At 42.3% G+C, this 13,129-nt stretch overlaps 1 protein-coding gene across 3 annotated transcripts in view; it reads left to right on the top strand.

Annotated features, from left to right (window-relative positions):
• LOC108793685 (serine/threonine-protein kinase 4-like) overlaps nucleotides 1–13,129 on the top strand; it is a 68,179-nt gene that overhangs the window by 6,762 nt on the left and 48,288 nt on the right. For 2 of the 3 annotated variants that reach the window (XM_018564694.1, XM_018564693.1), the window contains exons 2-3: nucleotides 8,533–8,613; nucleotides 9,970–10,098. In XM_018564694.1, coding sequence (XP_018420196.1) covers nucleotides 8,533–8,613; nucleotides 9,970–10,098 — 210 coding nt within the window. Of the gene's footprint in view, nucleotides 1–7,125; nucleotides 7,165–8,532; nucleotides 8,614–9,969; nucleotides 10,099–13,129 lie in introns of those variants that run through there. The other variant, XM_018564695.1, reaches the window with a different exon arrangement.

Here is a 13,129-nt window from a genome sequence, read left to right as displayed (position 1 = left end):
AAGGGGTTTTTTTCCGGTTATTTTTTTTTTTTTTTTTTTTTTATTCATCAACATTACAGCTTACAAAATGTATATAAAAATGCTGCCTTCTGTTTCTTAAAATGATGCTTACTGTGCGCTCCCCCTCTCCATCCCACCTACATGGAAGGATGGACTGGCCATTGGATGCGTGACACCAGATCCTCATGAACAAGCACTCAACTAGGAGAACTCAGTTTGCTGCGTAGTCCGCAGCATCAGCTGAGCTCAGCGTTCCGCACTTGAAAAATAAAGTGGAGTGCACATGTTGGGTAAACCGAGTTCTCCTAGCTGAGTGTTTGTTAATGAGGAGCTGGGGCTGTGCATCCAACAGACATTCCATCCTGCCATGTAGGTGGGACAGAGAAGAGGAACACACAAAAGCAGCATTATAGCGTTTCTAAACACTCAGCTTTTGTGCTAGCGAGCAGTAGATATATGCAAAAGTAAAAAAAAAAAAAAACGCTTTAGGCCCCATTCACACTGAGCGATTTATGGAGCGATTTTTGCAGCGATATCGCTCATATTTCCACACGATATCGCTCTATGTAGCTTCTCCAATCCATTTAAATGGAGCTGTTCACATCTCGTCGCTCAATATCGCTTGTAACTCGTCGCTGGTAGCTTGTCGCTCCTACATGACCCTTTTTTCGAGCGATTTCGCTCCTAATTGCATACAGCCCAATAGGAAAAAGTCGTGCGACAAGTCGCTCAATACCGCTCATATAAAATCACGCGGAAAATCGCACGATTTTCATGCCGCTCAGTGTGAATGGGGCCTTAAAAGCAGTTTAAACTTACCGCTGTCTTTGCCGCACGCTCCTGTCCGAAAATCCGAAACTGCTCCGCGGGTGCAAAGCATCTTGGGGCGGGCGCATGCGCAGTTTGGATTTTTGGCCAGGGGAAGAGAAGAGACACAAGGTAAGTCTATGGACGAGTGCACCCGCATGCAGACACCGTGGGACAGGAAGTGCCAGCAAGGACAGAGGAGTCAGCGCTGGATCGGAGACCCGCAGCAGCGCTGGAGAGAAGGCTGAAAAGGACAGGAAAGAAGAAGATTGGATTAAGAGACATCATTTAACGTAAGTGTTTTACTTAACATTGGGGGGGAGGGAAACATTTTTTTGACTTAGTCACTTTAATAAAAGTGAGCATTATTTAAAATCAAATGGAAGGCAACGTTTTAATATTCACGGCCTGGCCAAAAAAAAAAAAAAAAAAAGTCACCACCTGGATTTAGCTAAACAAATAGGTCAGAGCCCTCCAATGGATAATAGGTCTAAGATCAGCAACATTATGGGCCCAATAAATGAGGTCAGCTGCTACCTGAATATACTGAATGACCAGGTTTTTCCATCACTGGATTTTTTCTTTCCTGATGGCACGGGCATATTCCAAGATGACAATGCCAGGATTGTCTGTGAAGGTTCTCATTCATCCAGGTCATGGCATATGTGTAAAAAATAAGTCAAGGCAACTGGACTTGCTGTAATTTTTCTTGAAGACATTTCACTGGTCATCCAACCAGCTTTCTCAATTCATTCTAAATTGAGAAAGCTGGTTGGATGACCAGTAAAACGCTTCAAGAAAAAAATACAGCAAGTCCAGTTGCCTTGACTAATTTTTTACAGAAATGCCAGGATTCATCGGACTCAAATTGTGAAAGAGTGATTCAGGGATCGTGAGACATAATTTTCACACATAGATTGGCCACCAGAGTCCAGACCTTAACCCCATTGAGAATCTTTGGGAAGTTCTGGAGAAGACTTTACGCAGTGGTCCAACCCTCCCATCATTTGAGGAGAATAGGAGAGACACAGGGTAAGTCAATGCAAGCAGCCCAGTAGCATGCTCCCGCACAGACTTTCCTTTAATGTCACTTTAAGGCTGGCCATACATGTTTTGAATTTCTCTACATTGTGCTGAAAAAAAAAGTAGAACTTGCACAACTGTTATCAATGCAATGTAACGCAACGGATCCAGTGTGGAATAGCTCCATTCACACTCCTTCATTTTTCGGGTGCCCTCCCGTTAGCACCGGTTCGGAAGGAAATTGGAACGTACAATTGCAAGTCAATGGAACCTCCGTTGACTTGCGATTTCCTTCCGATTTTGATGTGAATGCACCCTAACTCCTGATCCTTAACCCACACAAATCAGTCAAATTAAACCTAATCTTCCAAAGAAACCCACCTTGAAAGCGACCCTAACGTTAAGGTAAATGTTACCCTAGTTTCTTCATTCCTTTTTGACAAATCTTCTCTGCGTCTAACATTTATTTAAAGTGACATTAAAGTCACATTATTTTTCAGTCCCCCCAATGTTAATGTGAGCACTTACCTTAAATGATGTCTCTTAATCCGATCTTCCTCTTCTTTCCTGATGTTTTTATCTGTCCCTCCAGCGCTGCTGCGGGTCTCCGATCCAGCGCTGACTCCTCTGTCCTTGCTGGCACTTCCTGTCCCACGGTGTCTGCATGCGGGTGCACGCGTCCATAGGCTTACCTTGCGTCTCTCTTTGTCTCCCGGTTGAAAATCCGAACTGCACATGCGCCCGCCCCAAGATGCTTTGCGGCCGCCCGAGCAGCTTCGGATTTTCTGACGGGAACGCCCTGCAAAGACGGGTTAAGTTTAAACCACTGTTAAAGCGTTTTAAAAAAAACAACTTTTTGCATATATCTACTGCTTGCTAGCAGTAGATATATGCAAAAAAAACCGGAGGATTTAGAACCCCTTTAACAATGTTTCCAAGAAAGCAGTTAGAATTTGTATTCTGGTGTTTTCGTACAACCAGATAGGTTGCCTTGTAGGAGTCATGATACAGGATGTTTTGTCACAGATGAGAAACTCAGCCCTTTTATTCCACTTACACAACTGCAATGTAGAAGAGTGCTGTGGTTGTTCTGTGTGGCTGCTATCACATTTGTGTTTTGGTAACTCTAGCCGGGCATTGTGCAAGAAATAATTGGGCAACTTTCCATTGGTTCTGCTTTTGTTTGCTATATGCTAAAGGAAGTCTAGAGTGTGACGCTTGCTGTTTAAACTTGCATGTCTTTTTCATTATACTTTTGTGTATGTACGCATGTACAGTCAGGTGAAAAAGAAAGTACAGCCTCTTTGAATTCTATGGTTTTAAGTATCAAGACATAATAAAAATCATCTGGTCCTTAGCAGGTCTTAGAATTAGGTTAATACAACCTCAGATGAACAACACATAACATATTACACCGTGTCATGCTTTGTTTTACAAACGTAAAGCCAAAATGGTGAAGCCATGTGTGAAAAGCTAAGTACACCCTAAGATTCAATAGCTTGTAGAGCCATCTTTAGTGGCAATAACTTGAAGGAATCGGTTTTTCTATACGTCTCTCACATCGTTGTTGAGGAATTTTGGCCCACTCTTCTTTACAATGTTGTTTCAGTTAATAGGGTTTGGGGGCATTTGTTTATGCACAGCTCTCTTCTGTGGCTGCATTCACACCTAGGCGATAGCGTTTTCGCTTGTTTCTATGTGCATTTTTGCTGCATGTGCTTGTGCGTGTTTTTTCGACCGGATTGTGATACATTGATGTTAACGGGCAAACACGCGTAGAACGCACACAACTGTTCTGTCCGCAGTTATCCTTTTCACGCAGCAGCAGGCTTTCTTTTTAAATGGGAGAACTTGCACAATTGGTGGCTGACTAAATACTTTTTTGCCCCACTGTATATAGATATATCTCTATCTATCTATCTATCTATAGATATATATATCTCTGAGACTAAATTATGATGTCTGGTTATCAGGTAAGATATGATCCTGGGACGGAAGGCTTTATCCCACTCAAAGCTCTACAAAGCTGTAGGACCCAACCAGAACTTATTAAGATCTGAGAAAACAAAAAGTTTGTTTTCTCTATATCCGACACAAATCCTGGAGCCCCTCACCATGTGTAGTTGAGATGTATGACATTAAAGTGACACTAAACTCGGAATTAAATCGTAACCACTTCCAGGACGCAATACGTAAATATACGGCGGCCCGCAGAAGTGGTTATACCAAGAACACAGCTGCTGCTGCTGCAGCCGTGTTCTTGGTGTCATTTTAAACAACTGGCGGTGGCTGTTAAGATGCAAGCGATCTGGCGTCTATACAGCCGCCGAATCATCTGTACTGATCGGTGGCATTATTATTATTATTATTATACAGGATTTATATAGCGCCAACAATTTGCTCAGCGCTTTACAAAATAGTGGAGACAGCACAGTTACAATACAGTTTCAGAACAATAGGGTTGGGAGGGCCCTGCTCGTGAGAGCTTACAATTTAGTAGGAGAGGCAAGTGATACAAAAGGTAATAATGGTTTGGATTTAGTTATTGGAGGAAGTAAAAGCCAGTTATGTTGAGATGAGGTAGGCTGCCCCCACCCCCCTCCGCCGCCGGTGTATTACATCACTTCCGGCGTCACTGTTTACATTCTCAGGCTCTTAGAGCCAGGAGAAGAAGCTGGGTAAGCAGATCTCTGCTTCCTCAGCTTCTTTGGGGTCCCTAGGTGACATTAGGGGCCTGAAATTGTGTTTTTACAGACATATGGTAAGTAAGGGGTCTGGTCATAATCTCAGCATGTAAAATCTGCACAGTAAAAACATTTTATACAATCAAGACTAGATGATGCCAAGTGCCACTTGTTGCCTCTTCTTTGATTAACCTTTAGTTGCATTCTCAAAATCTGGAACCTGCAGTATACCAATACTAAATACCAACAGTTTTGTTCTAAGGGGTATCCTCAGCCCATGTAATAAGAGGCCTCAAAAACCCAGCTGAGAGGGCACCCTTTGATGCATTGGGGTGGTATTCCTCAAAAGTGCCACTTCATCATTCAGAAAGCCACATACATCGGGCCTCTAGGGTAACCGATGGGCTCTCAAGTACTTGATGCCAATTGGCACTTGGTGATGCCTAGTCTTCATCTAACTAAGGTCAAGCATTTATGTGACGTGAAAATGTTATTTTACCTTGCGCTACAGCATTCTGTTGTATGAATTTGGCTGTGTATGGTTCTGTCCGTACATCTGAACCAACCCAGTGCGGGTTCGTGTCTTCTAAATGACTACATGCCCCATCTTCCACCACAGCAGAGGTACTATGCACACCAAGGATCCTCCCTCTCCGCTCTGTAGTCCTGCCACACTTCCTCCAGGCCCATAACATCAGGTCTCTACCTCCGTATGGACCTGGGGCTGGGGGAAACCATTCATAGACCCTGTGCATGGCAGCTGTGATATTCTAATCGTGGGTATAATGCTCGGCAGGCTTCAGTGCACAAAATAAGTAAATGTATATGAATCATAAAATCAGTGTTGTTGCATGTATTACTTTTTTTTGCAAACGATGGGCGAAGCCTTTGAAAGTCTGATTTATATTCATAATACAGTAATTGTTTTTGGGAAGCATAAACAAACCAAAAAACTCCCCTTTTCTGAAAATGAACAAGGCTTTGAGAATAATATCTTGTGTGTAGCAAACGAAGTAAAAAACACCAAAAGTACTGATTGCATAATAAGAATTTATAAACAAAAATAGAATTGTGTTACTGCATGTTGATTGTTAATGTTCTAAAACTATTTTAGGAGCTGCCTTATTTATCTTATCTAATGTCCAAAACAAACATTTTATATATTGCAGCTTACCAGTCCCTAGATGTAGCGGCTGCATTTCTTTTTCTTTTTCCGGCTAAGAACATTTTCTGCCAGTACAGAAAATACTAGAGGTGCACCGAAATGAAAAGTTTCAAAACGAAACCAAAATGGAAAAAAATGTCTGACCAAAAATGTTTATTTTCTAACTTTTTTAAAAAAATGTAAATATTTTATTTTTATTCCTTTTTTTTATAAACTTTTACATTTTTTTTTTTTTTTTTAATTAAATATTTTTTTATTTTTTACTTTACTTTTATGGGCTTCGGGGAATATTAGAGGTCTAAACAGACCCCTGATATTTCCCTTTTTAAAATAGAAAAAGAGCTTGAGGACAAATAGTCCTCAATCTCTTTTTCTGCAGCCCCTGTCATAAATGAATAGGAATCCTCTGAGTGTTCCTGTTCATTTATAACATGAGGACAGAGTGTGTTTACTATAACCACAAGTATGAATGAACAGGAGGTGATGTAGATCACTTCCCATTCATTCTTAATTGAAGATATAGTAAACATACTCTTTACATAATCAGTGATCACTGATCGCTGAGTGTTTGTACCCGCTCTCCAACCTGACACAGGAGGCTGAGCTCGATCTGACAGCTGACTCCTCCCCAGCGCTGTCTTCACCCCCCACACACCCCTCTCCTCTGATCTGTGACAGGAGGCTGAGCGGTGCGGGGAGGAGAAACGCCGGCCATTCACAGTGCTCTCCTCCCGCAGCACTCGGACGCCTGTGACAGTTTCTCCACTCCCCGCTGGGACACAGAGCAGCGCCTAGCAGGGAGGAGAGAAAAAACGCATGCACCGCTATATCGGCAGAAAAATGGCATTTTGCCAAAAGTGCCATTTTCAGACGATATGTTTTGGTGGCCGATATATTGGTGCATCTCTAGAAAATATCCGTTGATCTTGCCAGAAATACAAAAAAATAGAATGGATTCCTCCATCAACGCTTACGAGGGTTAAGCGAGGAATCCCCCGCTGTTTCCTTTTGTATTCTGCTGGCTGTTGTCAGAATGCATGAACAGTGCTGGCAGCCAATCAGCTCGTTCGTTCAATCTCCTGATTGAGGGATGCCAGCCAGAAGGTGCGAATTTGGGATGGTTACTGAAGAAGCGGATGAAATTCGCATAATGTATGGCGAGCTTAACACGTAATAGAGATGAACAAAGGCAGACACATTTGATGTCCAGTCTGTGTGACAACCATGGCTTCCTTCTAGAGCTGCAGCTAACGATTATTTTCAAAATCGATTAGTTAGCCGATTATTAAGTTCGATTAATCGGATAAACTATAAAATAAAGTTTAAAAAATGGCTCCAGTGATAGGACTACTAGTTTGTATTAAGGTTGTAGTCCATCACAGGAGCAAGCTTGGACCGGTGGAAGAAAAAAAAAAAAAAAGATAGTGTGGTGTGCAATATAGTGAAATGGAAAGTGTAAAATTATACAGCAATGAATGCAGAATGGCACCGGCTATAGAGGACTACAAAACCCAGCAAAAGCACATTATACAGCACAATGCAGAATACCGCCAGCTATAGAGGAATACAACAAATCCCAGCAATAGTACATAATAGCTGGCGGCATTCTGCATTGCGCTGTATAATGTACTATTGCTGGGTTTTGTAGTCCTCTATAGCTGGTGGTATTTAGCATTGTACCACTTTATAATGTATTATTGCTGGGATTTGTTGTACTCTTCTACAGCTGGTGGTATTCTGCATTGCGCTGTATAATGTATTATTGCTGGGACTTGTAGTCCTCTATACAGCGCAATGCAGAATATCACCAGCTATAGAGGAGTACAACAAATCCCATCAATACATTATACATACAGTGTATAATGTATTGCTGGGATTTGTATTCCTCTTTAGCTGATGGTACATTGCTCTGCATAATATACAGTACAGCACAATGTACCATCAGCTATAGAGAAATACAAATCCCAGCAATACATTATAGTGCACCATGTGTGGGAAAGTGCAGTCTTCCAGCAACGTGCTTCTGAGATCGGACCTGTCTATCAGCAGCTACCATACCCCCACACCTGCTCCTCTTTACTACATCTCCCCGCGTCCCTGTGCCGATCGTGGATGTGGATGGGCAGGAAATGTGAGGCGGGGAGGAGGTGCGACGTGTGTGGATGCGAGCGGGTCTAGCAGCGGCGAGCGTGAGGTGGGGAGGAGGTGCGGTGCACAGCGATTGGAGCTGTGAACAGGGCCAACTGATCAGGAAGCCGATTATTCGATTATTGAAAAAGTTGACAACTTTTTCAATAATCGATTATAATCGATTATGTCGATTAGTTGTTGCAGCCCTACTTCCTTCATAGATACAGAGGAGACGTGGAGGAGGAGAAGAGAAGTAGTCATAAATAAGAAAGAAGTGTGTTATTTGCTGGATTACCATGTGGAAATAAAAGGCAAAAGCCACATCATTTCTGTACTGGTATTCATCAGTATATTATTTATTTTTGGGACTAGATATGCTTTAACTCCCCATGTTAATAGAAGAAGAAATTATTTTTTGATACATTAAGAATAAACTACTTTCTCCTAGTGAAGGGAGTACCAGGATAAGTTTAGTTGCATAATGGGAATTTTAGAGACAGATGAAACCCTTGTCTTCCATCTGTTCCTGCTTTGTCGGGGTATTTCCTTTTAACTGAGACCTCCAGAGTGGCGTGGTTTATTACATATAGTAGGCAGATTGGTGTTGGTGCTTTCATTGCCCCCATTTAGTATTTTCAAATGGTGAATATATGGAAATATGTCATTGTGTGTGTCCAAGAAACATGTAATAGAATTTCTTTCCTTTTTTACTTTTTCATGTAGGCAGCTCAAAAAGTTGAGTGAAGAAAACTTGAATAAGCAGCCTGAAGAAGTTTTTGATGTGTTGGAGAAACTTGGAGAAGGGTGAGCATCACAATTTATTCCTTTTTCAGTTGTATATACATCTATAACTGGAGAAGAGGCTTCCGTGCCAGGTTTCAAAAATGTCCTTCTAAAAGGGCTCATGGCTGAAAGGTGTGTCTGCATTAAAGTCTCAATCAACCAGATCTCCCTGACATATTATCTGGTTCTGTGTGCACCTACCATAGAGTTTGGGTGTTCCTGACCACCTTTTGGGTGTTCCCACTCCTTCAGTTGTATAAAATAATAAATAATCCAACGGGACAAAGCCACTTTGTTCTTACCTGGGAACTCAAGCAGCAGATATCTCCCCACAAGTGTCCCTAAGAAATGTAAGAAACCTGCTGGCCTGGCAAGCCAATCTACACATTTGTGTACTTTAGCATTAGTCACTTGGGTAAAACATGGGACTCCTTTTACATTTCAGAATGACAGTACGATTTTGGTGCCTTGATTACTGTGCTATTAGCCTACCTCACTGGTGCATCTTGAGCACCAGTGAGGTAGGCTGTCACTGGAGGCTCGGGCAGCGAGTTAGGTTGACCTGCAGAAAGCAGCATTCCACTTTAGTGGGCCTGTGTAGCTGGCAGCCTCAGTGGGATAATGGTGAGGAGAGCTGCACAGAGAGGTGGGCAGATTACAGATGGAGTGAATACTTTTAGCACCATGCAGTGCGAAGGTGTGGCAGCCGGCAACATCTGCAGACAGAAGGAGGGTGCTGTACACTCTGATTAGATGGGTGCGCTGTCAATCAAATTACCGCTGGCCCCACACATGCCTCTTGCCCACCAAGGTCTCAGAGCCCATTCACACTAATGCATTGCGGTACACGGTTCCATGTGATTAACACAGGCTATCACGCAACACACCTACCGTGCATTGGCATTCCTTAGAATGGTACCCAACTGCATCTTCCGGTTGAAGTGCGCTGCCACACAGGCGCAACATGTGGTACCGCAATACCGTGCATTGCGGTTGCAAAAGGTAGAGCATGTGCTACTTTTTGGCCCTGTCAGTTGGCCTGTACAAGGTCCCATGATTTCTGCTGATGGCCCTGGTGCTGGTGGTTATACACTGTCTTTTTGGCAATCCTTTGGCTTAGGGGACATGCCCAACCACAAATGTTTTAGACACTGGACTACATATTAGCTTCTCTTATATTGCAAGGCAAACACAGTAGTTGAAATAAATAATTGGTTATATTTGGTGATTTCAGTAGCTCTTTTAAAACAATGTCCTACTTTTCAACTAGACTGAAGTTCTTCTTTCATGACGAATATATATGTAATGTAAACTCAGACACGGATTTTCTAATACCTTCTGTATTAAAACCCTAAAATAAAATAATTTCTCCCTCAGATCCTATGGCAGCGTATTTAAGGCCAGCCATAAAGAAACAAGCCAGATTGTGGCTATTAAGCAGATTCCAGTAGAGTCAGACCTTCAAGAAATCATTAAGGAAATCTCCATTATGCAGCAATGTGACAGGTAAGGTAGTTTTATGTATTCATTTATTGTATCTATAAACACATGGAGCATGCTTGAGAAAATGCCATTTATTATCAGAATGGCATTTACAAACATCAGAGCGGCAGGTTATTATTGTTATTTGAGCTGTGATTTAACGGAGACCTTTACTTCCCCACATGGACCCAATTTTACAAGTCTGTATGTATATATTCTTGACGTTACAATATGTATAGAAACAGTATAATTTTAAAAATGTACATTTTTATTACTGAAAAGATGTCCTTGAGCTCAACTGAATGGACTATGCTTAGGCATGGTATATCAAGACCTTCCTTTAGAAGACTATCTTGGGCGGGTTATGTCATCCGTCTGCTACAGGCAGTCAACATTTGCATGGTCTTCTTTTCTGCACTGATTGCTCTGTTCAGTGTAGTGTTCTGCCTGTTGAGATAACGGAGCACCTTGCCTGTGATCAATTATACACTCGGTGATCAAATTTGGAGACGCAGTGAAGGGAATGGGCTGTAAAAGTGTGATGGATATTTGCAGTAGCTGGTCACAAAATGAAAGGAAGCATCGGGGAGGGTGAGCTGTTCTAGATAACCTGAATACAAAGCATGAACTCGGAGTCTACCATACAGCAACGGGAATTTCCATGATTGTGTCTTCTCTGGGCCAGCATCTATAGCTGGCCGTACACTGCTCGAATTTGGGACGCTTCCTGTTGAATCGGCTGAAATTCAAGCCATGGGCTCGGCACTCTCTCGCTCGACAAAAGTCAATTATTCAATTGACTTTTGTTGAAGGAGCCATTCTGGAAATACTCAGCCAAACATCTCTGGTATCTAATAACATGCAGGGGCTGTTCTGGCTGCAGAATACAATAACCTCCAGAGGGATTTCTCTATGCAAGTGTGGCTGAGTCAATCAGTGGATTTCTCTTGTACAGCACGCAGAGCTAAATGAAAGTAATTCAAACCTAGAATCTAGTTGGTAGCTGAACAAAGATGGAATAAAATTAGGGCTGCGGAAATTATAGATGAATCCCTCGATTAATCGTTAATTTTTTTGATCAATCAAAGTTATTTTGATCCGTGCTCGCCTCTCCGCCAGCTTCCGGGTCTTCCGTCGGAGATCCGGTGACGTCACGGACATCGACGTCATCGGGCTCCTCCCCCTTCCCCAAGTGGCTGTCGGCTAACGAAGGGAAGGGGGGACGAGTCCGGTGACATCTATGTCCGTGACGTCACTGGACTACTCCCCCTTCCCGTCGTTACCCGATGGAGCCGCTTGGGCCGGTGAGTACACATCCCAACTCTCCCGGCCGCCCAGGAGAGAAACACTTTTTACCGGAAAGGTTTAATCTGCCCAATCGAGCAGATTAAACCTTTCCCTGCGATCGTTTTTTTTTTTCTTTTCTGACAGCCGCGGCCTGACCATCAGTCAGAGAAGAAAAAAAAGGCATACGATTGCATAGCTAGATTCCTATTGGCTATTGCACTTTGCAATAGCCATTAGCAAACTAGCTAATGCACCCGCCCGCTGCTGCTGTCATAAAAAAGCCAAAAGGAATCTAGCTTTGCATTTTTTTTTTTTTTTTTTTTTTTTTATTCTGACAACTGCAACTGGCAGAATTCTTAAAAAAAAAAAGTCTGCAGATAGCAAAGAAGCTATTGCTTCCTGTGCTATCTGCCATCATTTCAGGGGGGTGCTCTCTCCTAGCCCCCCCTAACCCCCCCTCAGCGGATAGGGGGTGGGGGGGAGAGGGCACCTCCCTGAAATTGCTTATTTCAGGTTGGGATCCCTGGCATTGGCCTATACACATACAGCACAGCAATGAAGTAATAAAATGAACTAGGATCACACTAATCCAGCACGTTATTATTCTGAGTTGCCCCACTCAAGCGGAGGCCATATTGAGTGGGGCACGTGAAATTAATAACGTGCTGGATTAGTGTGATACTAGTTCATTTTATTACTTAATTGCTGTGCTGTATGTGTATAGGCCAATGTAGTTGGATCTGTATGTGCGTTATAATCGAAATTAATCGTAAAAAAAAAAAATGATTAATCGAACAGGAAAATTTTAATCATTACCAGCCCTAAATAAAATACTAAATTTTGGGTTGCCATCACAACAGATGGGAGATCTTCCTATGGGGACACTAGTTATGGTTACCCTGTTGACCACCACAGATTTTCCTCTCACTTCCTCCTGTAGATATCAGGCAGGAAGTAAAGGGAAATCTTCCAAATGGGACTCAGATGGCAAAAAAAGTCGACAGGGGTTATAATAAGGGTCCCTTACTCTATCCAAAACAGAAAACGTTTTGGCTTCAGTTCTACTTTAAGATCAGAAAGTCCCAATATTATTTAATCTGAAAGATATCAAATAGATCCATGAAAATATTCTAGCTCGCTGATCCAAAACCCCTCTTTTCATTCTTTTATTGTACCTTGACAACCACATAGACTGGACTCACTAGCAGGGCCGGCCTTAGGCCTTTAGGCGCCCTGTGCGAGAAAGCTTTACAGCACCATTTAAAGACTCCTATTTTGTTAAGCCGCAAACAAAAATATATTAAAAAGTATGATAAAAATAAAACTTTTATTCAAAGGTATTAAACAATATTAGCATTATTATCAAATAAAACAACAGAAGGCAAACAATAAATGTCAAAATACAATAGAGTCTATAAAAATAAAGTGTCAGGATGTCATGCCGACACTTTTTTCAAGTCAGTATATCTAGAAAAAGTAAAAATAGAAAACGGAACACAAAACCCAGACTACATGTAAAATTAATGAATTACTATTTCCCCAAATATAAGAAAAAAAATGTATTCAGGTACATAATAATTTGTTTGAGAATGTGCCACCATCTTGGAGGCGGGGAGCATGACGTTGCATGCCGCTATGCATGCGTGGCGTCGGGTGACGTCACACGCCGATATAGGCGCCGCCATCTTGGTGTATACCCAAATATACACCAAGATGGCGGCGCCCAACACGTGCGGTGTTATATGACGTCATGCGCCCTGCCTCCAGA

The sequence above is a fragment of the Nanorana parkeri genome, unplaced genomic scaffold (genome assembly GCF_000935625.1).
Source record: "Nanorana parkeri isolate BGI_ZX_2015 unplaced genomic scaffold, ASM93562v1 scaffold773, whole genome shotgun sequence".
NCBI lineage: Eukaryota > Metazoa > Chordata > Amphibia > Anura > Dicroglossidae > Nanorana > Nanorana parkeri.
Note: the sequence above shows the minus strand (reverse complement) of the source record. Positions and strands in the feature narration are given on the sequence as shown.